Here is a 27,688-nt window from a genome sequence, read left to right on the forward strand (position 1 = left end):
TTGTCTATTGCTTTCTCTTAAATTCGGTCATTCCTTTGAGCTCTGTGAAGCATTCTGACTAGTTTTGCTTGCTTTGTTTTGCAGCTTTCAAATTGCAGTAATCTGTTTTACGTTACGTGATTATTTCAGCTTAGAATATCTCCACCGCACAATTCATGTGCTTTATAATTAAGAAACGTTTGTAATGAAAAACCAGATCCAAACAATGAAAGGCAAGGACAAGACTTGATCACACGTCTAGGGAAAAACCAGCAACAACCCAAACCTCACCATATTAAAGCTCTAATTTTTTTAATCTGTTCAGTTCATTGTTTTGATCATCGGATGTTCTTCTTTCCGAACTTGTTTTGCCAATGTGACAGTAAAATATTTATGCTTCAAATGTGCTTTGGAGAAACTAGTTTTTGCATCACCTGTGAAACCATTTCTTAGACCTCTCCTAACATCCTTTGCTGCCCTTTTATGCTGGAAGAAGAAAATGTTAGCTCGGCAGAAATCAGCATGAGAATGTAAGACAGTTAAGGTACATTAAAGTCTTTTATAGTCATAAATTCAGAATTTTTCACTTAAAGGGCTTGCATTTTTTATGAATAGATACTTGGTATGTAAAAGTGGAATACATTCAGCACACTATGAAAAATATCTTTGTTAAGAAAGAAGGAGTCAGGCTGCTAGCAAATACCCATAATACTAGGAAAATATCAAATTATGTGACAGTAGTTGCACATTTTTGAAGCATGACCAAATAACATATCACTCGAAGCATTTCCCTACCCTCTTGTTGTTTTTTCCCCCCTGGAACTCAGAGGAAATGGATACTACACACCCACCCATTCACAAAAATCCTGGCGGGGAGCCAGCTTCCCTCTCTCTTCATCTGTGAGCCAAGCTCCGGTCTCCGTTCCCCTTCTCCTTTCTTACTCCTCTTTGCAGTTGCTGCCTGACAGATTTGTACCTATTTCAGCAATAAATGAGCTCTATAAGGCCCTCTCACAGGGGTCTCCTGATAGTGCTCATTATCCACACGGATCCTATTCCCCTGTGTTTCCAAAAACTTGCATTTTTGCAGGCCTCTGGCTGGTTGCAGGTTTTTTTTTTTTTTTTTTTTTCTTCTTCTTTTTAGCTGTTACTTTATTTCCTGATTCTCCTTCAAATTTCTGCATGTTCTTGTCTGTCATTTCAAAGTGTCTGTGTTGGCATAAGCTGCTGCCAACAAGTGGGGGGAAAAAAAAAAGTTCAAAAGCCCTTGCACACATCCGTATGCCAGATCTTTGCCAATACCTCTTCCCCAGCTGGTTTGGCAGCAGAAGCAGTACCTGTTATGGCGGCAGCGGCTGCCGCAGCCGCTCCAGATGCTGTGGCTGGAGCGGTGTGGCAGGATTTAAACACACAGTGCAGCACGCATCTGTGCCAGTGCCTGGGGGTTTGAGGCTGAAACTGTCAAATGAAAAACAGTGTGTACCGAATTGTCCCCATAGTAATTCTCAGCTGCTTGGGGAATGTGGATTTTGGATCATGGCCAAACTCACGATATTTTTATTTATTTTTTTTTCCATGTTGGGGCTAACACCGCACGAAGAGTCGCTGGGATATTAAATAGAGAACATTGGCTGGAAAAGCTTTTCCCGGCAGACACCTCTATATTTTATTTTATTGGCTGGAAACTCCCTGGCCTGCTTTAGTCTTGAGTCTGCTAAGGGATGGCAAGGCCTGAGCCTCCACAGGAGGGTGGATGGGTGGATATGACAACGAATGCCTAACACAGCCGTGCCCTGTGCTAGGTGCTGGCTCTGCTCGTGACTGCCCTGTAAGTGATGAGGAGTCATCATTGGAGTGTTAGTTTAGCATCCCGCCATGACAGGGCTTATTCCCACTTACCTTTAGGCCGTGGGGTCAGCACAGAGCCTGTGAGTCTCTCAGTTGGTATGGCTCTGGTTGGTGCTGGTGCTTGTGCCCACCGGTGCCCAGCCCGCTCAGGTGCTGATGCCACACGTGGTGGACTCTGCAGACTGCCCCAGCTCCAGGCTCGCTGCCTGGGTAAACAGGCCAGGACTGTAGCTGTGAATCCAAATTCTGTATTAGCATGGCTCTGCTGTTGCTGGTTCCTGGAGTCTTTGCCATTTCTGTGCTGAAGGAGCATACCAGGTCTTCTTAATGTGACTTGCTTGTGGGAGACTCAGCTCCCAGTTCTCAGGAGGTCTTCTCCATCCAGGGGTGTCCATACATGCTGGTCACATCTCCTGCTTGCAGATGAAGTCTTGGCAGGCTGCTCCATACATGTAACAAATGCCCCTGGTCCTGGTAGAGGTGCTTTCCTTAAAGAACTGCGCACACACAACAGCACTTAATCAACCTGAAGCAACCTTATCAAGCTCCTTCGCGTGTCAGGCCTCCATCAGGCTCCCTGATTGCTTTTAGGGTCTGGTGTGTGCTTTGCTGGGTTTGTGTAAGCAAGATGAGTAAACTGGCTTCTGAGTCAGACAACCTCGGAGCACATAGAGCTGGTCGGCAGTGCAAACCATTTGTGTCCCATTAACACAGCTCTTGTTACAGCGTGGTCCTCAGGCTCCTCCTCACCCACCAGCTCAACACCCGGGAACAAGGAGCTTCCTTGTGCTCAGGGTGCAGAGCGTCGAGCCAGAGATTGCTCTCTGCTGCCGTCACGTGCACAGGACAAACACCATCCGCCCCGAGCCAAGTGCTTCAGTTAAGAAAGACCTTAATTGCGGATTACTTACAGAGGGTTTGCTGACCCCCCTCCTCCCCCCCACCCCCCATTATGCCCTTCTTGGGAAGGGGGAGAGGAGGGAGCTCAAAACTGTTGTTTTCTCTCCAAGCCTGTGTTTGAAAAGGAGAGTCTCCCTTGTTTTTTTTCTTTTTCAAAAAGCAAACGCTATGCCAAATTTGTAATCAGATACAAATAGGAACGAATGCCAGAAGTGAAGGCAGCCAAAGGGAGCTTTTCATCTTGAGAACTGCTTTCCCACCTGGCCAAAAAGTCCCTGCATGTGCCTGGCACGATGGTTCAGCCCTCCCTGAGTCTCCCAAAAGGGTCTGCCTAGTGCTCAAGTGTTTACCCTGAAATCCATTCAGTCCTGGTTCTTGCCTCACTTTGGCCTTCCCAAAATCTTTCGGATGAGAGGGAACAAAAGGCGTGTACCTCTTGTCATGAGGATTTACATGCCACTTCTGCCTAAAAAGCAACTTACAGCCTGAGCGCTCTAGGAAGTGGCTTCGCAGATTTCCATCAGAACAGACCAGCCTTCTGTGTGACGGAGGAGGTGGTAGATGCTGCTCCTTTTGAAACATCTTCTGTTGGTCTCACCTTCCACTGTGCCTCATCACAGGATTGTTCACTGTGGCACAGTTTAAGGTCTGGTGTTGGCGACTGTCTCTGTCCTGGGTTCACCCCCAAGTTCTAACCGTGATGTACAAAGGAATCTACAGGCCTACTAAAAACAGCTTTCTGGCTTCCACCTGCTTTAACAATTTGGGGCTGTTCAGCAAATTCTGGAGTTCCATTTCAGTGAAAGGAAGAAAATGCTAAATATACTTGTCGCTACTTTATAGCCTTGGTCATGTTTGCACATGAGAAAGGGGCAAGCCCCTCTTAATTGCTTTTGGCCTGCACTGAAAGGCTACTTGTGCCACCATTATTGTAAACATCAGTGAAGTGTTGCCATCTCATTTTGACTAATGAGAATATGTCACCAAGAAGAATCTAAGAGCATAGACTATTGTTGATGCCAGTTGTTCACATTCTGCTATCAAGAAAGCTGCTGAACTCAAGCATGATTGAGAGTCTCTCAAGGATGACCCTGGGCTTGGGCATCAAGTAAGAGGTCATTTTTTTCCAAAGACATGTCACCCCAAGTTAAACACTTGGAAAAGACAAGCCCTGGTGATCTCTCATGGATCTAAACCAGAGATCTGGATTTCTTCAGTGCATGCTTTTTCTGTGTTTCACTCTTTGAAAGTACATTCATAAGATGTTTACATGAGTTATTGTCTTTAGCTCATTTGAGGTTTTTACTGCTGCAGTATGGGTAGATGAAATGAAACTAATTAGAGACTGCTCAAGTAAAGAATATAGTAGAAGTAAAACTTGCAGAGAAAGATGGGCTGATGGGATTTTCCTGTGTTCCTAGGATTCTTCTCTATACTTGTGGTTTAGAGAATGGGGGATTTCCTTATCTCTGAACTGACTCTTCCAAAAAGCTTGTCCATTTGTGGCAAGAGGGTAAACTAAATCTGGAGGGAAAGCTGTAGTCAGATGGTTGATGTCTGAGATGGAACTTAGTTTAGCTCTGGCACCCTTGAACCATCAACTCAAAAAAAAATGTGTTATTTGGGTAGGCATAACTTCTTACAGAAGCTGAGATCATTCAGAAATATAATTCAGTATGTGTCAGTTAAATACCTCATCAGGCCAGTGCATCTTCTCCTTGTTTCAGCTGATCAAACAGAAGGAAGAATATGATGCGTACGTGCAAGCTATTCTTATTTTGCTATCATCAATAATATATAGAATAAATACATGAAAAAAGGGAATAGGGAATGTTGTTGTCTGTTTTGTAGCTTACAGTTATTCCTACCAAAGATTCTGTAAAAACAATGGATAGGCAGTTTTCAGCTAGTAGCTGAAAGTGCGAGGGAACAAAAAACTGCAACAGAAAACTGTGGAATGTTGTAAAAAAAAAAAAAAAAAAAAGTTCTATGGAAATGGTCTGTTTCAAGTTGAAGATTGGGGAATGTCATAAACAAAAAATTATTTTTTTCCCTTTTGTATTAGAGAAGCCTCGGGCCATAAGCATCTTGAAATAAATGGATTTTTTTTTTTACCCCTTTGAATGGGTCAGAGTTGCTTGAAAAAATCGTATTGTTTGTACATAACCCACAAGAGCAGCAGGGTTTTGATTTCTATTTTTAGCATCCGCAAGTTAACCAACTTGGTACTCTGGGAAATCCCCAACTCCTGGCACCTAAAGGTTAATATTATCAGCTCTCCAAGAACTGGTTTAGAAGATATTTTAGTTCCATTAGCTCAGCTTGTGTTATCAGTTGTAATAATAATAGTAAATTTATTGCCTGTATTATCATAGCCCCTCAAAGAAATGGATAAGACTGTTATTTTCTCTAGTTCATGCGGAAACTTAGGGGGTTTTATTTCCACTTTAAACCTAAATTCAGCTGTTCCACTATAATGCTCAGAAAGGATCTTTCTACCTCTCATTTTTTAATAAACAATCCTCATAAACACAGATTATAGCCTTAAAGCACAATGTAGAATACTCGACCCTTGACAGAGAGGACAAATAATACCCTTTGTACAGGAAGCATCTATTTAGACAAATAAAAATTATTGCTATGTGTGTTATGCAATTCTAGTATTGACCTGTACAAAAAATGTTGAAGATAGACACAGTTAAAACATGCAGATTTTAACGCCTGATGATACTGTTTGGAAAAAGGATGTTCTGTCCTGACATCCCCAAGTACCTAACTGCTCAAGATCGTAATTTGGTGTATATGAGCATGCAAAACATACATACCTGTTTGATGATCCTGTACCAACATGTGTGCTCATGTGTGTTTGTGTTGGCTCTTTTTGTTTGCTCACAGGTTATGAAACCTGGGGCTTTCTCATTTTCCAGCTTTTCTCTGCAGCCACAACAGCTGGAAACATACGTGTGTTGTTTTTTTTTTTTAAAAAAAAAGAAGGCTGAGATTCTTTCTTAGTGACATGACTAAAAAGGCTGGAGCCTTAAGAAAAAAAAAAAAAAGGAAAAGAAAAACAAGAATGATGATAAAATCACAAGAACTACATTGAAATTAATGATAAAACTCTCATTGACTTAGTGGGACCTGAGTTTCACCCTGAGTATGTAAATGACTGGAAATTACGTTTTCAGTCTCTACAGGGCTGAAGTTGCAGTTGCTTGGGTGTCCTAACATTCACGTCCATACTTCACAATAGTCAATTTACAATCCCATTAACAGTAGTCCTTTCCTCTTGATGTGACCGTTTGAGTAACTTCAGTGCTCTCATGGCTTGTGAACACTTAGCTCCCAGCTACGTGCCCTCAGGCCCTACTGACAAATTTTCAGAAGGATTTTTAGATTTTAGTTGGTTGGTTTTGCCTGAGGATGTATCTAAGAGAGTCTGAGTAGTCCGTAGTTTACTCTTTAAGGGTGTGCTAAAAGCTGTGGAGATAGCATTGGTTGTGCCTTACCAGTGATGCCCAGAGCGTGCGGCCTACGGTGCTGGCTTTTTCCTTCCTCCTCCTTTTCTGACTGCTTCTTGGGTCTGAGAGTACATTGGGAGCTCTTGAGGAGGTTGAAAATCTCTGTGCAGTTTTTCCAGAAAGAAAGAGCTTAGTGCTTTGTCTGGCAAGGCGCATTGTTGATGAAACAACTTTCCCTCTTTTCTACGGGCCTCTGCCCTGGCCAATTTAACAACTGGGTTAAATACTGAGAGAGGTGGGGTAACCTTGCCATTGGTAAGGGTAAAATCTGATTCCCTTTGTAGAGCCAAATATGCCAAAAGCACAGTACCAAAGCAGCACTGCTTTTCCAGTTTAGCAGGTTTACCTTATATTATTGGATCACCACTGAGTTTTCTGTGCCACAGCTCACCCAGGGCTGGCAAGGAACATTTTGGGTTTTCTCTCGGTGCCCGCGAAGCGGCGGCGATAGTCATCGGGGGCTTTCAGCCTTGCGGATAATCTCCTTGGGGTTATCATTTACTTACAAACAGACGTGTGAAGTATTTGTGGAAAGGCTTTTGAAGCCCAGTTCCACATGGATGCTGCCGACCGGGCCATGTTGACACAGGGGCAGAGGATTTCTCTGCCCGGTGTGGTTCTCCTCAAGTGCTAGTATTCTGTGGCTAAACTGTTTGCCTTTCTAATGAAGTGAACTGTTTGTTTGAAATATGTGGTAGAAGGTATTTAAACAGAGACTAAAGTAAACTTTCGGGCTGTTCAAATAAGCCATGCATATCTGGTTTGTGAAGTGAAGGAAAACAATTTGGCTGCAGCTTACCTCTGGGAAGGGCAGTTAGGGGCTGTTTGAATAACAAACTGCGCTGAAGCGGATGTTGCTGCAACCTCTCGCAGCCCTTTGCGATGGCTGCTGCTCATGCAGGCATGCCTCGGGATGTTGCCTCGATGGAGAATTTGAAATTATTGTCATTATTTAAAACGGGGATTTATTCATTAGCTGTGAAAACTCGGGTACATTTATATTTGATTAAAACCATCCCAATTAGACAATGGACTGTTGAGAGCCAACATATGCTATTGCCTTTATAACGTCATTAGTAACCCAGAGTCCCCACTTTGAAATAAGATCGTGCCCAAGTACGCAGACATCTGTTTCTGCCTAGCCAGATGGAGGTCAGAAACATAACTTAAACTGCTAATCCTCATTGTGGAGAGGGGAACAGGAATCTGAGGAAGGTAGTAACAAATGAACTTGGATCCTGCTTCTGGCAAGGCACGAGGTATCAATGGCTGATACAATGCCTGGAACATGCACTGCATAGATCTTGTAATAAGTTTCTGCCTAACCGCAAGCACGAGTTCAGAGAGCAGAGGAGGGCTGCGAGAAGTGATACTTTCTGTGGTTACGGCACTCGAGTTCGTCTCGGAGAACCTCGCTGCTATTCCTGACACTGCCACGGTTTTGTCTAATGGGACTGTTAGTCAGCTAATGCAGAATGCTGCTCAACAATGACTGGCAAAATGGAGATCTTGATCATAGCAAATGCTTTTCGCCCCCTACCGTAGCACAAAACAATTAAAACCAGTCATGTGGGGAGTTCAGGAGCAGAGATTTCCAGCGCTATCCAACAGGGACCATATGTTTCCATCCATCACTTATATTTTTTGGTGAAGAAGAAAGCTCCAAGTTGGTTGGGACTACAATGCTCCATCCTCTGGCATTGTTCACCCATGCATTCTCCTCAGGAATAAGAGTAGTCACAACACTACAGACTCCTTCAGTTCAGCGTAGAGATTAAAACAAACAAAAAGTCCTTATGCTCCTGGAGTGCAATAAATATGCTAGAATTTCAATAGGATCCAAACAAGCAACAATAGTAGCATTAAGAGCTGGCGAACCCTTTGATGTTATTGACCAGAAAAGGACTGCTGTCGTCTCTGTCACGAACATTTAAACTTTTGACCTCCAACCTTTGAGTCAAACAGCTTTTCCATATGGAGTGTTACTATACCTCTCCAAGTGCCACTGCATTTAGTAGAGCATCAAACACTTCACTGGCGGGAAACCGATGCTTAATGTGTTGGAAAAACTCCAAGACTGCCAAGGGGTGTGACTGAGCTGTCTCTTCTTCTGCTGAAGGGTAAATGAAGTCCCCGGTGAAGTCCCCCATTTTCCTGTAGCCAGAATGCACTGAGATGCAGAAGGGAGGACTGCTGCTCGGTGGGCAGGGCACACACATCTCAGTTATTTTTATTACCGCCGTGTGCTTGATGTTAGCCGCGGACCAAAGCCCTGTTTTGGGCAGTGTGCTGCACAGCCACGGGACTAAAAAATTTGCTCTTACAGGCTTGGGAAGTCTTCCTACTTGTGCCTCTTAGAGCTGCAGAGGCCCCGCAGGAGGCAGCAGAGCAGCCTGCTGGCGTCCCACGGCTCAGGCACTGCTCTTGGTGAGGCTCTGGCTGAATGTTAGGGGAAGGGCTTTGCAGTCGTCTTAGCTCTGAGGCCAGGACTGCATAGAGCACGAGAGGCCAAACTGGCTCACACCAGAGGCCTGGCATCCATTCCAAGCAGTGACCAGAAGCAGATGCCCAGGCGCTTCTGTAGGAACAGGGCAGGTGGTTCTCCTCCCCTTGCACCCCCAAGTACTCTCCCAACTTCCAGTCACTTGCAGTCCAGGAATTTCCTTGTCTGGAAGCAGTTTCTACATATTTGGACCCCTACTGCATTTCTCTGCTGTGAGTTTCCCCACACTCCCTTGAGGCCATTGAAATGCCCAGAATCCGTAGCCTCACGTGGCTGCTGGCAGGGTGGCAGGGAATGGCGGGCTGTCTGCCTGATCCTCATTTGGCTGTCTTTCCCCTCCACTGGCTCTTGGTGTCTCCTAATATCATCCTTGGCTTCTCCTTAAGGATGTAAGGATGAGAATGAAAAGCAGTGACTTCCTCTGCAGTGCTCCCTCACTGCATGGCAGTGCAGAACAGTCCTTTCTCACTCCTCTCACATTTGTGGGGTCGTGGTCCACCTACCTCTACTTTTTTCTCATCTTGTCCCTTAAAAAACAATCTGAAGAACACTGATGTCCATAGTCAGGTAATGTAGCTTTGCTTCTAGTCAGCCTGGACTAAGGCAGGAGAAGACGATGTTGCTATAATCATCTATGTTAGTGCCAAAAAGCTCAGTTATGGGCTGGGGCCCTATAGCAGCAAGTACCGTAGGCACAAAATGCAAAGGTGGAGACTGCTGTGAGGAGTTTGAACATGCTTGTGTGCTTTTGCTGTGTAGAAAGATCTTTGGTAATGTTGAGGACTGCTTTGCCTACTGTGATATTTGTATGCTTCTGCCTGCTCACATCTGGCTTCTTTCACATTCCCTTTTCTCTCTTTAATGGTACCATTCATCCTCCCTGGTGAGACTGCTCATGCAGTCCCAGCAGTGAGGTGTGTGTGAGCTGGACACGGGGCAGGCAGGAGAGCTCAGGAGATGTGAGTGAATGGATGTGACCCGGCACAGCGTGAAGCTGTGGGTACGACTTCACGAGGAACTTGCCATGCGTTGTGGAGACAAAAGCCCTATGGTGGGGAAAAGGAAACTGGGAGGAAAGCTGTCTGCGGACAATATCCTCACAATAATCCAGCAAAAAGGACAATTATATCTAAAGCTGTTTGGTAATCGTCTCATCCTCTGTTTGTATATTAGGAAATTATTAGAAGTTGTCTGTACAGGAGAACAAACATAAAACAATCACGAGCAAAACTCAAAAGAGATTTGTAAAGAATGAGCAGTTTTGAGCAATTAAACTATTATTTTTAAGGAATTAAATAATGAGTAGACAGAACATGGTAGGTTTAATTCTCTCATTTCAGCTCTTAATTACCACTTTTCATTGAACTGTCAGAGAGCTTCACAAAGGACATCTTTGCTAACAGTGACCATACTGAGGCATAGACAAGGGGCGTAATTTGACTAAGGCCCTTTTCAATAAAAATATTTGCCTTGTGAAGCTTGGCTTGAAAAACTAACACAGATTGGCTTGAATATTGACAATATGACATTCTCAAAAATAGCCTGAGTGAGCGCTTAGGATAGATGTCAATATGGCAAATTAAGGGAACTTGCCTTACTTTCCATCTTCTGTAATGATCTGAAACAAAAAGCACCCAGCATAAAAATGAAATACGTGGCAGAAACTCTCGAAGAAGCTGAGGGGGAACATGAGGGAGCAAGGATGAAGAACACAACTCCAACTGAAGTGTTTAGCAATGTCAAGAAGTAACAAGCAGGAGCCAGTTTCTGCCTTTACTTGGCTTGAACAGTGCCGATTTCCCCATCAGTCCCCTAGAAATTGTGGCATAGGTTGCTACCACATCACAAAGGTACTGTAGCACAGTGGGAAGATGGAAGATAATGGTACATGGGAATGTGTGTGGAAACACACACCCCTGCTGGAGAGAGAAATTTGCAGAAATAGGTTATTTGGCTCACAAAATTCTAAGACTTCTTCCTCCTGAACAATGTCATGTCAGCCTACATGAAGGCCGATGCCCTGAAGTGCAGGAGTGATAACAATGTAGCTCTCCCAAGCTGGAAGGAACCCAGGGAGCAAAACCAAGTGACTGTGATTAATTTAGATTATGGATATAAAGATTAAAGAATGCAATAAATGTATATTACTGAGTGGCCTGAGAGCACGTGCAATAGCTATCTACTCATCTGCAAGAGCTTGAAGAGTGTAAACACCGCAGAAGGAGAGTAATTGCTTAGGATGGTACAGAAAGAAGCGAAATAATTATGAGTATTTGGATGAATTTAAAAAAAAATCAAGTTGAACAGCAGGGAAAAAAAAGTCTTGCCGAGACTTCATCTGATTGTGCATCCCATAGAATCTGAACTCTTTTAATATCTAAAAATAGACCTAATTGATCTAATTATACTTTTTACTCTCTAATTCCTATCATGCCATAAATTACTCATCAAAGCTGCTAAGTATAACCTGTTCCCAAGTCTTTCACCCTGTGGTCCAGAACCTCAGCTGCTGGAAAGCTGTTTAGCCACAATGATTTGCATCGTGCTGTTCTGATACCCAACTGTTCACGATTTGACCTTTGAAATAGCTTTTAGGCTTGATTTTGCTACACAGAAGAACGCACACATCTCCAAAGCGTTACCTAAACAAGTAATGTTTTCACACTGACTCCCAGCGTTCTTTTACCAACTTCTAAAAATGTCACCAAAGCTTGTTTAATTACCCAACTGTTCTTTATTCGCTCCCACGTCAAATCAGCAGCATACAGGGATGTTTCTGGAATTTTTCAAGGCTTTACCTTTCTGTTACCTCTCCGTAGCCACATTTACATCTGCATCTTGCACATATCTGTAATCACTACGTTAATACACATGGCTGACAGCAGGGTGCTCAGACACTTTCATTGACCAGTGCTGAGCCACAGATAATAACCAAGCTGCTGTATGGCAGCTCATCACTCCCACTGGTCAGGGAGCCCCTGTTCAACCTCTGCTTGGGATTAGTTTTGAGTTGTGAGCTTTCTCCTTAGCTCTCTTCCATGTAGATCAGGATTTATTTCTTTTAAAATCTTTCAATTTCCTTAGTTTCCACTTTGCAGACCTCCTTCAACCACTGAAATTGTATGTTACAGGAATGTGTATGCATGTGTACCTATGTACAAAAGTGTTTGTGTGTAAATGTACAGACACAGAAAAATGTTTGTGTATGTACAGCAGTTTTGCATACAGTTATTTGTTCCCCTTAGAGGAGAGGATGCTGAGGATATGATCTTTGTACACACATGTAATCAAAGGTGGGAAGCATTCCTGAGCATCAGGATTAAACTCCCTGCCTGAGGAGGTCGAGTTAAACGAGGATGCTTGTGTTGCTTTCCGTAATTCTGGTGAGGCTGATGTGTAGCTGCAGAGGATGCATTGATGTGCGGTAGCACAAGAAGTTAGGGAGAACAACAGCAAAACAGAAAGCATGTTGCAAGGCAGAAGATAAATTATTTTTTCACTGAGGAGAGTCCATTTGAGGTAATGGAGGGAGGGATTTCTTTTGTCAGTTTCCTGGCAGAGGACAATTTGTCATTTTCTTGTGGAGACCACGTTATTAAGTTTGTTAAGAAACGCTGCATGGGATCCAGAGGTTATGAAAAAGATGAGCTGTGCTGTACCCAGAGCCAGCTGCATGAGATGAAACATTTTCCCTCCAAGTAACTTGGTAATGAGGCCAAGATGTCTCGTCATTGTCTTTTTCCTGAAAGCATGGGCCAATGCACAGATGCTGGCTATACACGACTTGCTAATGTTCGTGAGGGTTTTCTGAGGTTGCTTATAGGCTGAAGCAGCCAGTGCTGCTTGCTGGGAGGACGGCGCTATTGAGGTGGGCTATTCCTGCTGCATTTCTACCTATCTGCTGTTTGTCCTTGGGGAAACTGTGTCAGGGTGTCTTGATTTTCCTTCACTGAAAAATGTTTTCCCAGGGGGGAGCTGTGGGGCAGCGCTTCTGCCAGGCAGTGCTGCGGGCATGCTGCTCAGCTGGGCAGGAACACAACCACTGCCTGATCAGGGCAGCACTCACGGCCCTTTGGTTACCCGTGAATCCATCCCAGTGGATGCAGTCACTTCTAAGTCACCGGCCTGTGATGAACCACAATTTATATTTTTAGAGGATGTGAGAATCTTGAGTTCAGGGTGTTTTGTAGAAGTAGCGTATTTCTTACCCTATAAGCCTGTCTCTTACTACTTTTTCTTTTTTTTTTTTTGTTTTCTTGAGCAAAGGGTGCGCTGAAGTGAGCTGAATGGACTTGAGGAAGTTTATTTAGTATTCCAGAGGACAGGCCGGCTTCTCAGACAGCAGAGTTGCGGTGACAGGGGGGAATAATAAGGCATTCAAACTGAAATCAATCCAGCAGCTCTTTAGCCAATACCTGCAGCAAATTTGGCATATTAAAGACCTCTTGGTGCCAGCTGATGAAATCATTTCCAGCCACTTTTCTTCCACCACACAGATAACTGCTCCTCCTTCAAGCGTCTGGCACGATGGTTGTTGTGGAACTACTGAAAACAATAAAACATGTTCCCACAAGGTGTTTAAGTTTACAACCTGAAAAGGGGTAAAGTGGATGCCAAGGATCCCAGTTGCCCTGAAGTCTTCATTTTCAGCTTTGCAAAGGTAGACATTATTTTTTCAGCTGTAACAAGAGGCACAGAGCTGGAGCTGCGTTCTGGTTTGTGAGGTTTGGGCTGGAACTCCTGTGGTTTATATTTAATATCAATCTATGGGTTTAGCAAACAGAAGCAGAGGATAGGGAGGGAATTCTGTTCATTGTTATTAAATACAGACACGTAGAAGGGACAGGGTCTGATTGAAAACTGTGTTTTTCAATGAAAAATGTACACCTACTGCATGTTAGCACAATTAATGTGTGGTGTTTCTGAAATTAGAGAGAACTTACCAATTAAAAATTATTTCTCTCCTTTTCCCTCTGTCCGCTTGTAGTTTAACCCATTTATTTGTCTCTTTATGGTTTTGCCGTGGCTTTTTCTTCTTTGTTTTCCCCTACTTAAAAGCTCATTCTCTGTAAAGTCAGGCAGCAAGTGGTCCCATTCATGTCAACACTACAGTCTCTGTGCTGGAAGTGTGCACGCACCCCCAGACGCAGAAAAGCCTCCTGAGATAACCGGCCGTAGCACATCTGTGGATCAGCCTACAAATAAGCTGTGCTTCAGATGGCAACCAGCACCGCTGGAGCAGCAACCCCAGTCACCGTGGGGAGACTCTTCAAAGTGCACGGAGTTAAGTGCATGCATTACCGTGTGGATGTGGCTCAGTCATTTGTCTTCCTGATTAAAGCCTTTGTATAAGCATAAGTAGAGAGCATAACTCACCCTGGGTTGAAGGAAAACTAAAAAAGTCCCCCAAAGACAGCAGGACATGCTCTTACTGAGCCCTAATGCAAGCTGTAATTAAAAAAAATAAAAAATCCAAAATAAGCTTGGCAAAAAAAATATCACCTGATTCTTGCCATAAAACCTGGCAATCCCATTAAGTTCAGATCAGTTGAAGCAAATGTGCGTGAAGAAACAGTGGTGCCCCTAGGGACTCTGCAAACCTGAATATTAGAAAACTCCCATCTGGTGATCAGCTTATGAACCAAAGGAAGTGTAGAAATTTGCTGGCAAACTCTTCAAAACTCTTCTGCGTATTGAAAAGACATTAGTGGAGAGGCTATATTTTGCTTGGTATTGTTTCTATTACATCTGGTATGAGATCTTGGTACCACTGAGTTCAGCATCAAAACCCAAATGAATTCTAGTGGGGAGAAGATTTCACCTCAAACGAGGTTACATCTCAGATGCAGTTTTGCACCTGGCTTAGTTCTGACATGTAATTTGGTGAGCTGATCGTTCTGATGACAAATGTGCTAAAACACAACCAGTGCTTCCTGTCCTGTGCTTGAATCCTGTGTTTGCTTGTGCCATGATCTCACAGTGCAGGTGCAGATGTTGGGGCTGCACTGAATGCGTTCAAGCTGATCCAGGCATTTTCTACAGTAGTAAATGTTTTCTCAACGTGCTGAGAAATGCAGTCTGTCATTTCAGCAGCCATCCTCCTCAAGGGTTTGGCAAGGATCACAAGGTGCTTGAGCGGACCAGTTAGCTGAGGGCACTCTGTTTTACATGCCTTGCCATGCCAGCAAAGCCCAACTCCCCAAATTTAGCCATCCCCTAACTGAATTAGGCTCATTTGAGAGACTACGGCATCAACAGAAAGATTATCTGTAACATCAGTGAGCTTTGGGGCAGCCTGACCTCTTCAGCATTGTCCCAGGGTGTTGCATACCGTCCCTAGGTGGGTTTAAGGAAAGGTTGGACGTGGTGCTTAGGGACACGGTTTAGTGGTTATAGTGGTGGTAGGCAGCAGTTGGACCTGTTGAACGTGGAGGTCCTTTCCAACCTTAATGATTCTGTGCTTTGAGCCAGTGTGAATGATCTGCCCTTCCACCGGGTCTTGCACTGAGTCACTGCTGGCTGGCTGCTGCATCTCTTCAGACGTCTGTTCAGATGTACTCTTCAGCACCGAGGAACATACATACCCGTCATTTTTCCTAGTTTCTTTCCCTTGATGCTGCAGAGGAGCCATAGGTTGCTGACTTTCAGAGAACACGTGGAGATGTCTTCTTTCTTTCCTGTATAGGAGTGATTGTAATTTGAGGGAGATGATCCTATTCACTTTCTTTAAGGAGGTAAGAAAGATTCTTGAAGAAGAAGTAAAAAGGCACGTTTTGCACAACAAAAAGTCAGCATAAATTGACATATTTCCCAGAATGTCTTGCCACGTTAAAATGGATTGGTTTGCAGCATTTCAGACAGTTGTATCTCCCATTTTGTTTTAAGGAGGCTCTGTTCACTGTGTAGGAGACCGAAGAGCGTCTGAAGGAAGCCTGCAGGAGCAGGCAGCAGAGAATTCAGGAGAAGGCAACAGATACCACGTTCAGCTATATGCGAGGAATGTGTTTAAGTGTATTTCCAGTACCTTGGCATGTCCTTAAGAGCTCTTGAAAATAGTGAGAGTTAAACACAGAATTGGATACTTCTGCTGAATGGGAGCCGAGGGCTCCAAATACACAGGCAGCATCTGTCCGTCCTGCCTCCTATGCTGCATGCTTACGTCAGGGAGTCTCTGCAAGGATGTAAGGGTTTCTTGCAGGATTTGTCCAGGAATTCATAGTTGCCTTTGGATGTCTATAAGAAAGCTGCCTGGCAGATGCTGTGCTAGTCTGCATCTCAGCCAGAATTTTTAAGAAATTGCAAATGGCAATAAATAATTTCCTTAGCAGGATAGGAAGGTTCCTATTTGTTAAGTGTGAGAGCTTTGCTCCTCCAGCTTTAAATGGGAAACATGTAAACGTCTTTGTAGTCAGAGCAGGTGCCCTGGCTTTTGCACTGAGTTGCCCCTGGTTTTCTAAACAGGTAGAGTACCCTGATCAGCAAAGATTTGGGTAGGTGCAGTTTCAATTCCAACCTGTGAGAAGTCTGACTTGCTCTTTGCTCAGCTACTGCACAAACAGTAGTGCCAGGATGTGCTCGTAGTATTCCAGTGGTGGTGCCCTTAATGAAGCAGTTTGCTGTGTGGCATATGAAAAATTTAATGGGAAGCTGGCTGGGGCTTGTATTAGTGCTTTGCAAACTTCTTAATACATATTTCCATGTAAATGCCTGTCAAGCAATTGCATTTTTATGGAGTTTCAGGTGAGCTCCAAGCGAAGCCCTAGATGATGGGTGTGTTTGCAGGTCTCTGATGCAAGAGGCTTTCCATGTAAATATTCAGTGCTCTTAAAAATGGAGTGGTTTTGGCCTTTCCAAGCTTGTAGTATTCCCTGCTTGCCTCTGTGCAGAGGGCTTACAGAAACATGGCAGGATCTGAATTCCCTCCATAAAACTGGCTCCACTGGTTGTGCACATTATTCTCCCTGTCTCCCATTTAGCGCGTTAGTTTGCTGACAGTAGAGTACACAGCACTTAGCAGCTGGTTTGCGGAACCATCAGTCAGGAAATTATATGATAAATAGGAGGTAGCCGGGTTTAGTGGCACTTTATTCTGCTCCAGCAGTTTTAGCCTGACTTTGGAAAAGTCATCATGTGGTTTTTCTTAAGGGTTGCAACAGGAGATGGCTACAGTGTAGTAACTTATTACACATACACTTGAGTTATGATGTTCCCCAGCTGTATTGCTCATGTGTAAATAATAAACGGTGAGATGGATAATTATGTTGGGTTTTGATATGCAGCTCTGCTCAGTCGGTGCAGGGCCGATGGAGACAACTCCCTGTGCTGTGATGGAGTACGGCTGCTTCCCAGATGGAAACTGCAAACAAGATGCAACCAAGATATACAAAGGATCTTAATGTGAGAGGACTCGGAAAGGTGTTCCTGGAGATTTATGTCCCATGTGTTCAATACAACTTGTTGGTGCTCTGCAAGGCACCGGCCCCGCAGAGGGGAATACCATTTTTGAGTTGTTTAAAGTGCATTTTCCCTTCCCCAGATAGGGGATGATAGATGATCGCGTTCAGCTCCAGCGCTGGCCCTCTGGAGGGTTAAATGGCCTTTCCCTGCATATCTCGGGGGTAGGTGCTCAGCGTGGGGCAGCCTTGGCCGGCTGGGACCCGTCCTGCCTGAGATGGAGCAGGGAGGTACACTCAAACACATCTCTTGTTCCCCTTTTCCCGTGTACACATTGCTGGCTGGCGAAGAATGCATTTCGTGAGGTGGAAGCAAGCATCCTTCATTCAGACGACAGCTCTGTGCTTGCTGGGCGCTCCGGTTATCCCTGACGCGCTGCTCCTCCCGCTGAAGTCCAGTTTGTGCAGCAGAACTGGACTGAAAGCTGCCATGAGGTCGGGTTCCTGGCTCCCATTAGTAAGCCACAATTATTTTTCATTTCTGGTGCTAAGCCCTGAGTCAGTGCGTGGCAGAAATGTGCTGTGGCTGATTGCATGCTAGCTGATGTTTCACAAAAACAAGCCCTGAAACTGGGCAGGCAATTTCAAATGTTTCCAGACTTCCCTGAAATACTGGAAATATTTCCTCACAACGTACGTGATTTTCCCTTCATCTCCTGTGTTTCTTCCCTGAGGGCCATGATTTTTGTTACTCTAGTTTTTCCTTCCCTCTTCAAAACAATAACAAATCAAACCAACTTTAGACAAATGCCAAGGGAAAAATCCTTTTTTTTTAATTTTATTTTTTACCATCACTAGTTGGCGTGAGGCAACTGTTTCCATAGATAACATAATCTAAGAAAAGGATTACATTTTGATGAATAGGAAGGGCAGCACATATGAAGAGAAGATACCGTAAGAGTCGGCAGGCAAAACTGAAGCAGGCTTGGTTTTACACTGAGTGCATAATTAAAGATTTTTTCTTTCTAGAAGCATTTTAGTAAATCCATGACATGACCTAACGTCTGTACTTGTCAGCTTTTAGTATCGGATAAACACATGACCTCATCCCAAGTGGCAATCAGGTAATAATTGGGCAGGATCTGTTTGCTCTGTGCTGCTGGAGAGGCTCAGCACTTCTCGGGGAGCTGTTTGAGTTTCATGCACTTGGGATGCAGCCGGGGATGGCACGGGCTGACCCGCAGCCTCCATACACGCTGGTGGCAGAGGAGCTCGTCCTCAGCAGCGAGGCAATCCTGCCGCAGGCGTGGTGGGGAGATGTGGGGTGGGCTTGTGCTCGGCCCCTTGACAAGAGCCCCAGCGGGAGGTGGGGGCGAGCAGGGGCGGCCCAGGCGCATTCCCCCTTTTGTCAGCCTGGTCGCTGGGGCTCTCTGGAAGCAGTAGGGAGCGGATTCGTGGCAGCTGCGAGCCCCGTCCTTGGAGGGAACGGGGCAGGGGTGTACGGCAGCTGAGGGTCTCCGGGTCTGCAGCCACAGGGACAAAGCAAGCACTCATCCTTTTTAAGAGTGGTGCATGTAACAAACCCCTTGTCCTTAGGCAGATTCCTCGTGATGTGTCTGTCTGTCCGTGCGATGCGGTTAAGCATCTCCGGTACGGCGTTGCTCCGTTGCATTTCCCTCTTAACTTCACTGTCTGATTCACTCCAGATTGTCGTTTCTCAGCAGGCTGCTTCAGTTTTTCTTTCCGTTGTAGGACTGTGCACATCTCTGAGGGTATACATTTTTATTGTATTGTGTTCTCTGCCTTCCCTTTTCTTCCTGGGATATATTTTCTTGTTTTAATAAAAAATAAATAAATCAGGAATGCTTATGAAAGGCTTGATGGTCCTTTTGATCTGACACTTCACATATGGGCACATAATTATTTATTAAAGATTTCTTTATGTCCCTTTCCATTTAAGCTATAAAAAGAGAGCACTGAAATTAGTAAGTAGATACTCATGCAAATACAGTGGGCCAAACATTCAGACAGACCTGTCTGACTGCAGCAGGAAAGCAGAATTCGACCTGTAAGTTTTAGAGCTGTTGGCACACTTTTTAACTATCTTTTCCGTTTTGATCAATGCTGTTTCTAAAGAGTCACTGGAGATACTCAGATATGGGAACCTCACTTGTTTTTTTCAGATCCGCCTCACCTCTTTCCAGCATTCCACCCTCCTGTGCCAATTGATGCGAGACATCATGAGGGACGCTACCATTACGAACCATCTCCCATTCCTCCTCTGCATGTGTGAGTATTCAGTATTTCCCCTCTGCTTCAGCTGACTGGGCTACCTTGAAGAATGGGCAAGTACATGGATCTTCGCCATGCTTAAAACCGTGCACCTGGAGCACTTTGCCAGTGTAGCCGAAGAGAGAAATTTATGTTTAGAAAGCATAGAGGGTGTCTGTTTATAAAGCAAAACCAGGCTGGTGCCTGAGGAATTCCTGTTCTGGTAGGTGGCTGGCAAGTGTTACCTATATATTTTGCTGACATTTATTCTGTGTGCTGTTGTTCTATAAATACTAAATTAAAAAGTGCCGAACCCTGTGAAATACAGCCAGGCAAAACGTGTATTTTGTCTGGATGAGGCTTGGGATTCTTCATAGCTAAAATTCCCTCTTGTGCCAAAGGTTCTTTTTCCAGTGAATGCTATGAAGCATAATGAAATTTTTGGTAAATTTTCATAGTCCCTGTTGTGTGCACGCACAGGCAATCGGTTGATTGATGGGAATGTCACCCAAACAAAATGGCAAATGTGATAGAGCACATGGTTTACACAAAGATAAAAGAAATGAATACCAGTGATAACATGCATTAGAAAAGGGTGGTAGTGGTGAAATCCTGCAGAAATAAATATTATCTTATTCTATATGTGGAGACAGATATCAGCGTTGCAGAATAAAACAGTTGTGTCCAAAAATCTGCTATATACCATTAAAAATGAAGCTGAAAAGCAAGGCTTAGTACTTTGCTAAAAGGCTTGATATATACATTTAATCATATCTACTAATCACCTCTCATACTGAGAAAATAAAAGAAGAAAAGCACAAGTAATACTTTGAAGAATAATGTGAGTTGTTTAGATGGCAGATTGCTTTGCTATGGCTATTAGTTACAGCTGTGTAATTACATATATGCAGAAGAAAAATGAAGTTGTTTTAAAACAAGTCCTCCTCTGTGAGCAGAATTAATTGATATTAACAATCCTAACTACATGCCCAAGTACACACACAATATTTTACTAACTGTTTTTTTGGATCAGTCTTCTATTACTGAATTGTAATTTTAGAGCAGATTTGCCTGGAGGTAAGTAATAAATCTGTGTTGCAGTCTTCTTGGGCATTAGAGGAAAAGTGGGTATTTATAGAAGGGGAGAGTGCAGAAACTTGTGATTTATTCCTGAGTTCCTCTGATGCATCAGTATCTCCACTGATGTCAAACACGTTATAAAGTATACTCAAAAACACATTTAAATTTGCTGCTAAAAACATTGTAAACTGCAGGAGGCAGGCTCATACAAAGTCATTACGGTCATCCCAGATTTTGCAGTGTATATGAACATTTTGACTAGATGTTTCTTGGCACTTTTTTCCACTGTTTTCAAAGCAGAAGGAAATAACCTGTGGCTGGGAGCTCAGGAAAGGGTCCTGCTCCTTCTGAAGATAATGAGAAATTTGTCTTCAATGTGAGCAAGACCATGGTAGGAAGCCCTAGGAAGCAATTCCTGTGTTGTTGCAAACAAGGGTATCTGTTCCATGGCTTGCCAGAGCAAGGGCAGCAGGCCTGAGCCTGGTCAGCTGGTGAATTGGATCCAAAGTGGATCACTGATGTGTTTTAACTCACATTAGCAGAGGGACTTCTTCCAAAATCTGGGCACCAGCTGTGAGCCTCCACCGAGGCTCCTGATCCCGTGCTGTATGGGATCCTGTCTGGCCCCATGATGTCCCCTTGGGCAGGGGCTTTTGCGTGGGTACCTCGCATCTGCTGCTTTGGGTGACGATGGGAAATGGGGAGTAGCATCTATACTGACAGAGTGCCAGGGTTCCCATAAGAGCTCCTAAAGACGTTGCCTCCTTTGGAGTTCGGTGGTGCTCCCCTCTGGCGCCGCGCTCGGTTGCAGGGATCAGAGCAGTGAGTCACACACGCCCCGCGCCCTGGTACCCCGCCGGCCCTGCCTGGGAGCCCTGACTCAGCTGGGCCCTGCAGAGGCTTGTAAGAGACCAGGAGATCTTAATGCTGTGCCGTATGGCTGCAGGCAGTCGCTTTGGAAACATGCTCTGATATTGGCCCAGGCTCTACGCTGAAAGTTTCCTTGATATTGGCCATTTATTTTTCCATAAACTCCTGTCAATTCTTCTGCTCATTTAGTTTGTGTCACAGTTAAAATGATGAGTTCTAATAGACCCCTGGGCCATTATGGTCAGTGTAATTAAATGTAAATTCACAATTACTCAACTTTAAAAGAAAAAAAAAAAAGTGTGTTGGACTCCAAGAGCTTCTTTGTAGGTTCTAAGGTTTCTCATGCTTTAGCAGGTTTCAGGAATATGTTTTAATGTTTCTATGTGACAGACGCCAACAGTTTTCTTGTGAGTTTTACAGACCCTGATGGAAGTATCACTTAGGAGTGTTAGATTTGGGATCTTTTGGAACAATTGTTTGCACTGTAGTCCTAATGCCGTAGAAAGAAAGGAAGGAAGGAAGGAAAGGATGGAAGGAATGAAGGAAAGAAAAAGAAAGGGAAGAGAGGAGGGAGGGAGGGAAGGAGGGAGGGAGGGAGGAAGGAAAGAACGAAGGAAGGAAGGGAGGGAGGGAGGGAGGAAGGAAGGAAGAAGAAGTGAACAAGAGAAGCAGATATGAGAAATTATTTGAGAATTCTGAGAGAAAATGGCTAGAGCAACAGTGAGGATATGTTTACCCACAGTTTCATCAATGACTTCATTGCATGAGTGGTTTTTCTCCTTGGCTTCATAGCACCTTCAGATGTGGAAAAATAAAAAATATAAAAATAAAAAAGCAAAAGAATTGGAATAATTCCAATTATCCAAGCTCCTAGAAATGTGTTCCAGAACCTGTCAAGCCTTAGTGAAATTAGTCAGGAATAATACAAGTGCAGAAAAAATGTGGAGGGGGCCTTGACCACATGATATCTACAACATATACGCATAGTTTTGAACAGTGGCCAAATCAAAAAACAAAAACAAAAACAAAAAAACAAACAAGTGGAGGAATTTTTAAGGTGTTACAGGTCTCTTATTTACGTCCAGCTCTAAAGATACACTCATATTTATATGTATGATTTTTGTAGTTTAATTGCTGATGGGCAAAACTATATCCCAAATTTCACCCTGGAGCCAAATTTTATAACTGGGTTATAAACCCCTAAAGCAGGGGTTTATGTTTATGATGGAATTGCTGACAGATGCTTATGTATACTAGGACTAGCAGGCATTGCTGTAATTATGCTATCGTATCCTATCATTAAAGATTTCAATTGAAAGAGGTTTATAAATTGCTCTTCTTCTTAGATAAACCACCCTACATTAAGGCATCAACGATATGGTGCAGAATTAAATTAAAATCTCATAAAATGAAATATGTTCTGTATTAGCTGTTTGACACTTAATTTGCCTCTGAATGAGTAGAGGAAATCACAAATTAACCTGCCTTTGTTTTTCCAACCATGGCTTATTAGGTGTTAGAACAACTGCAATTACAGACCAATAATAACCCCCAACCCTTATGAATATGTACTGAAATATGTCACTTTGTGTTACCAAAACCTGTTTGTTAGGACTGCTTAGTTATCCTGGAATTTCCACAGTACATCCTCGGTTTATACTTCAGGGAAGACGTATGAAACTTCAGTTGTTCTTTAGCAGCGACATATGAACACTGTAATTGGATCCAGAGCATGTGTTTTCCTATTATTTTTATTTTTTTTTTCAAATTCAAGGCATGAATCTTATTTTTCAAGATATTTCCAGTAAACTGTAATTCAGTTTTACTACTTTTCATTGAACTAGCAAGATAAATTACTTGTTAAATATCATATGATTAAAACATACCAAAAGAAGCATGGCTTTAAAATAATCCCACTGCTTGTTTTGGTTTCCTTTGTTGTTGCTTTTGTCTAGCTCTTTCTTAATTTTCAGAATTGATTTCTGAAGTCAGGTACTAAAGCAGAAACTGAAGCTAAGCTCATTTTTAGTCCTTGACATTTGCCAGGCCATCCAATAGAGAGAGACCCCTTCTCCAAGTAGTGTCCAGTGATTCAAAATCATGCTGCTGCTGAGGGTATTTGAACATAAATTAATACTTTGAGCATGCTATTTTTTTTGTTTTTATTTTTTACTCCTTAGGAGCCAAGTCATAAATTTGCTGTTAGCTAGCTCTTAGTCATCTGATGTCTTTGTTGGAATGAGTCGTTAGCAGTGAGCAGAGAAGAACAACAGCATCTCGACTATTTTTATGACAACACAAATGTAAATAGCTTTATAGTGCCACAATTTTAAAAATTCGGCTTAGCCAGGATGAGAGTTTCGTTAATTAGAAGGAGAAAGCTCCAAAGGCAAAGACTAACTTTTACTCACAGATTTAACTGCAGTGCTTTAAGAAATTAGTGTCTGTGGTCACTCATCCCCACATCTTTAGGGCGCTGTGTTAACAGGTTTCTCCTGATCTGCTTATTACAGAGTTGGGTTGGACAGCCTTTACGGAGACCTGAGGTAGTATTGCCAGGTACCACTTGTGGCTGTGAAGAAAGTCTGGCCCACAGAGGTGAGGCAGGGGACGATTGCAAAGTGGCAATGTCTGGAATGGCTCCAGAGTGCCTGTGCATGTCCTCAGGGTGGTTAATGGGCATGTTGTAGGAAGCTAGTACGAAGTTAAAGTTTCAGGGCTGAACATACCACAGGAACCGTGCGTGTTCCCAAACGTTCATCCACTTAGTCTTCATCTCTCTTTCTCTTGCCATCCCATTTTCTGTTAGCCCTGGGCTGTGAGTAAGGGAGCGTGAGCAAGGAAATCCAAATGAAAGTGAGCCGATGTTACCGCACAATCACGGCCAGGAGGAAGCTGCAAGTTAAAGCTGCTGTCTTGTAACTTCCTTGAATCAGCAGTACTCCAGGCTCCTTTTTTCTAGTTGCTGATTGAGGCTTGCCGGGATCCAAGTTTGGCAGTCACAAGCTCCGAAATTACGCACATGCAGATAATTATGCATGTGCCTAGCAGTAATCCCTTGAACAGATATTTTGAACTGCGTGAATGCACCGGCACTAAAACAAAGCATGTGTTCTGTTTGCAGTCAGCTTCAAGTTCATAAAAAGAGAGTCTGATCCTGGATATGTTATTTCATATCTAATTTTTACAGACATCAGTTACACAAGGGTGAAAAAGAAAGAAAAGTCAGGCCCAGGCATTTAGCTTTCATCACCCCCTGATTTTGCAGTAAAATGGGGAATGTCCAAATATGAAAAGAGCAAAGCGTTGGCCTCGCAAATTGTCCTTGATGTTGAGAGAAACTGCTTGCTATACGGTTCATAGGACATTTTCCTAACCTTATCACAGATATTTTGATTTTAACCTTATACTTTCTTTCCTAAACTCTTACTTCTTTTAAAAATCTTAGTGTTTTAACCTCCTAAATCTTCTACCTGCCACTTTATCTCAGTGTACCTCTAAGCTAGAAACTTGACCAGGATCTTCTCAGTTTGTCGGAGGATTCATTGACTCTCTTACAGTGGGAAGGAGAGCCCCAGCCAGTGTGAAAAACATCACTGGCTGAATTGGCTTTAATTACTTTAAGACTTGGAAGAAGTTTTATTGTTTAGCCTGTAGCCATTGAAGAATAAAGGCTGAATGAAGATCTTAGGACATGAAAAGATGACAGTAGTTATAATCTTTACAAAATCATCCATGAAAGCATTTTCTGTAAGCAGGGAGAAATCTTGAATAGGAAGCACCCCAAGAAACCTGTCCCTGGAAGAGGGGAAGGTGCAGCACCAACTTAAGCAGTTAATATCAAAGGACATTGTTACAGCAAGCATTTGAGAAGGAAGCACTGTGGTCCAGTGTCTTGGTAAGCTTATTTGATTTTAGTTTATGCCATGGATATGCACGTCACAGGCTCTGTAGGCAACACACATGCCTCTTGGTGACAGAGCGGTGTGCTGATGGTAATTAGTAGAAGTAAAATAGCAGGGTTGGATGCCCACGTGTAATCATCAGGAGTTTTCATTCAGTGCCAGACGTTTTACAAATCGGGGAAGAGGAGGCCTGAGTCTAGGCCACAATTGTGCTCTCTCATGCAGTATGTAGTGTTGCATCATTTAAAATAGTGAATCAGTGTTCTGTTCAGCTGGTACTACTTGTTTAGTAATATTTACCGTAAGACTTTCAGATCATAAATTCTCCTTTGCAAGCACGCTTGCAGAGCAGCTTCAGAAGCAGACCGTGTTTTTAAAAAGTATCTGAAACTGCGCAAAGTTTGGAAAACACATGATTCTTTGTTTGGTGGCATATACTGAAGGGTGGAAAAAAATTGGTGGCTGCTACTGTTAACATTTGTGATTCTAAAAGCTGGAAGAAAAAAAATGTGCGTGCATTAAAACAGGGAAATATCTTTGAATGTAGCTGTTTTACATAAATTCTTTTACATTGATTTGGTTAGGTAAGCTCTAGTCTAAAGTTTCTGCACATTCCGTTGAAGTCTTTACATTTCTCCTGGCTTTCCTTCCTTCTAGAAAAAACAGACACTATTGAGAAAATAGTATCTTATTTAAAAGATCTTTTATGCTGGCAAATAAATTGTAGATCAAATGAGGATTCATTGCTAAAAATCATCCCCATTTTTAGCGAGCACATTTACATGAAAGCCAACAGAATTGCCTCTAACTGCACCAGATTAAATTTGGTTCACATCATTCATCTGTTTCTGTTGCGGATAATACTTTGTGACATAATCATTTTCTCTGGAGTAGCTAATTGTAATGCCAAGGAACTACAGATTTATAAAGGAGAAACAATAGCGGCAGATAAATATTGCTTTAACAGAGTCTTTGTTCTTACACAGTGAGCTTGATTTCAGGATGGCTGGGGAAGTTATAGCAATTGAAACACGAGGAAAATTTTGGTGAGGCTTTTAATGTAGAAGGAAAATCTAGACCTTGTAAAATGCAATGATTTGTTTTGTTAAAAATTATTTTGTAGAAACTTTCCCCCAAATTTCTATTCATCTCTTGTGTTAAGAAAAAAATGACAACAACAAAACACATAAAGACATAAACATAAACATAAGACATAAACATAAGACATAAACCTTGTCTTTTTCTTTCTCCATGCCTTTTCCTGGTGTTATCACAAGCTCTCAGAGGCTGTCTGGTGCCCTGACAGCCACCCTATAAAGCCACATGCACAAGTGAGATTCACCTTGTATTCTTTCGTGCTTCACAGAGAGCCAAAGATGCTAGAGAAACAGCAGTCCCCAGATGTATGAGAAAGGCATGCCTTCACCAGTGGGCTGCTGGCTGACCACCATTCATGATACAGTCACTCAGTAGCAACAACAGCTTGCAGGACAGATCCTGGCACGATGTAAAGGGAGGAAAGAGAGGGGAGATGCTTCGGTGGTTGCTGTGTTAAGTACACCTGAAAGGCTGGTTGACACAGGTTCATCTGGGGGGACCTGAATCCAGTTGAAAGGGATTCTTAGAGTGGTTTGCATGGATTATGGTGCTGAAGAGAAACAGCTTCTAGTTACCAGCATTAAGGTCTGTATTGCCACTGGACAGCAGTGCCACTTAGCTGTTTTACCCCATCTGGGCTGTTAACAACACTTAGACGAATTCCCGGCTGCCAGTGAGAAGTGGTTCCCTAAGGCAGGCTTTCAAACCAGCATAAATTAAGAGCTGATGGAAGCAAAATGAATGGCCACCAAAGTCATGCCTCAGGACACCTTTTCGCGTGTAACATTTTGCTGTAGACTGAGAAATAACTAGGCATGGCTTCGAGCATTTGGGATGCTCCCTGGGTGCGTGTATATGTACAAGTGTGCACATTTGTGTGCATGTGCGTGCACCCTCTTCATATAATAGGATGAGTGTCTTTTCTTGGGTTTATTATCGTGGACTTGGCCTGAGTTATTTTTTATTTTTACAGTTAAAACTAGTGGAAGGATCTATTCAGAGTCTGAGAAAGATGGAAAATTAGAGGGAAAACATGAACAAAACAAGTAGGAAAAATATTCATGCACAAAACCACAGAGGATGCAAATCAGTGGGTCATTGTCTTAATTTATCATTTAACCAAAAAATGCACAGAATAGCTGCAATACCAGAGTTTTTGCTACTCGAAATTTATATTATCTCATTCTGTTATCAGCTGCAAAGAATGCAAGCTCTAAATATAGTGCACATTCAGAGGCTCCGAGCCTGTGGTTTCTTGGACAAAATTCCTGTGTTCTTTGTGCTGTAGTCAGCAGTATTAGTCGAGTGAGCAGATATTGACTG

The 27,688-nt window shown here is 43.1% G+C and overlaps 1 protein-coding gene across 1 annotated transcript in view; it reads left to right on the forward strand.

The window, feature by feature from the left end:
• The window catches only part of GLI3 (GLI family zinc finger 3), a 206,551-nt gene that overhangs the window by 93,034 nt on the left and 85,829 nt on the right, over positions 1-27,688 (forward strand). The window contains exon 4 of the mRNA XM_032183473.1: positions 19,325-19,430. Coding sequence (XP_032039364.1) covers positions 19,325-19,430 — 106 coding nt within the window. The remainder of the gene's footprint in view (positions 1-19,324; positions 19,431-27,688) is intronic.

This window comes from Aythya fuligula, chromosome 2 (assembly GCF_009819795.1).
Source record: "Aythya fuligula isolate bAytFul2 chromosome 2, bAytFul2.pri, whole genome shotgun sequence".
Lineage (NCBI taxonomy): Eukaryota > Metazoa > Chordata > Aves > Anseriformes > Anatidae > Aythya > Aythya fuligula.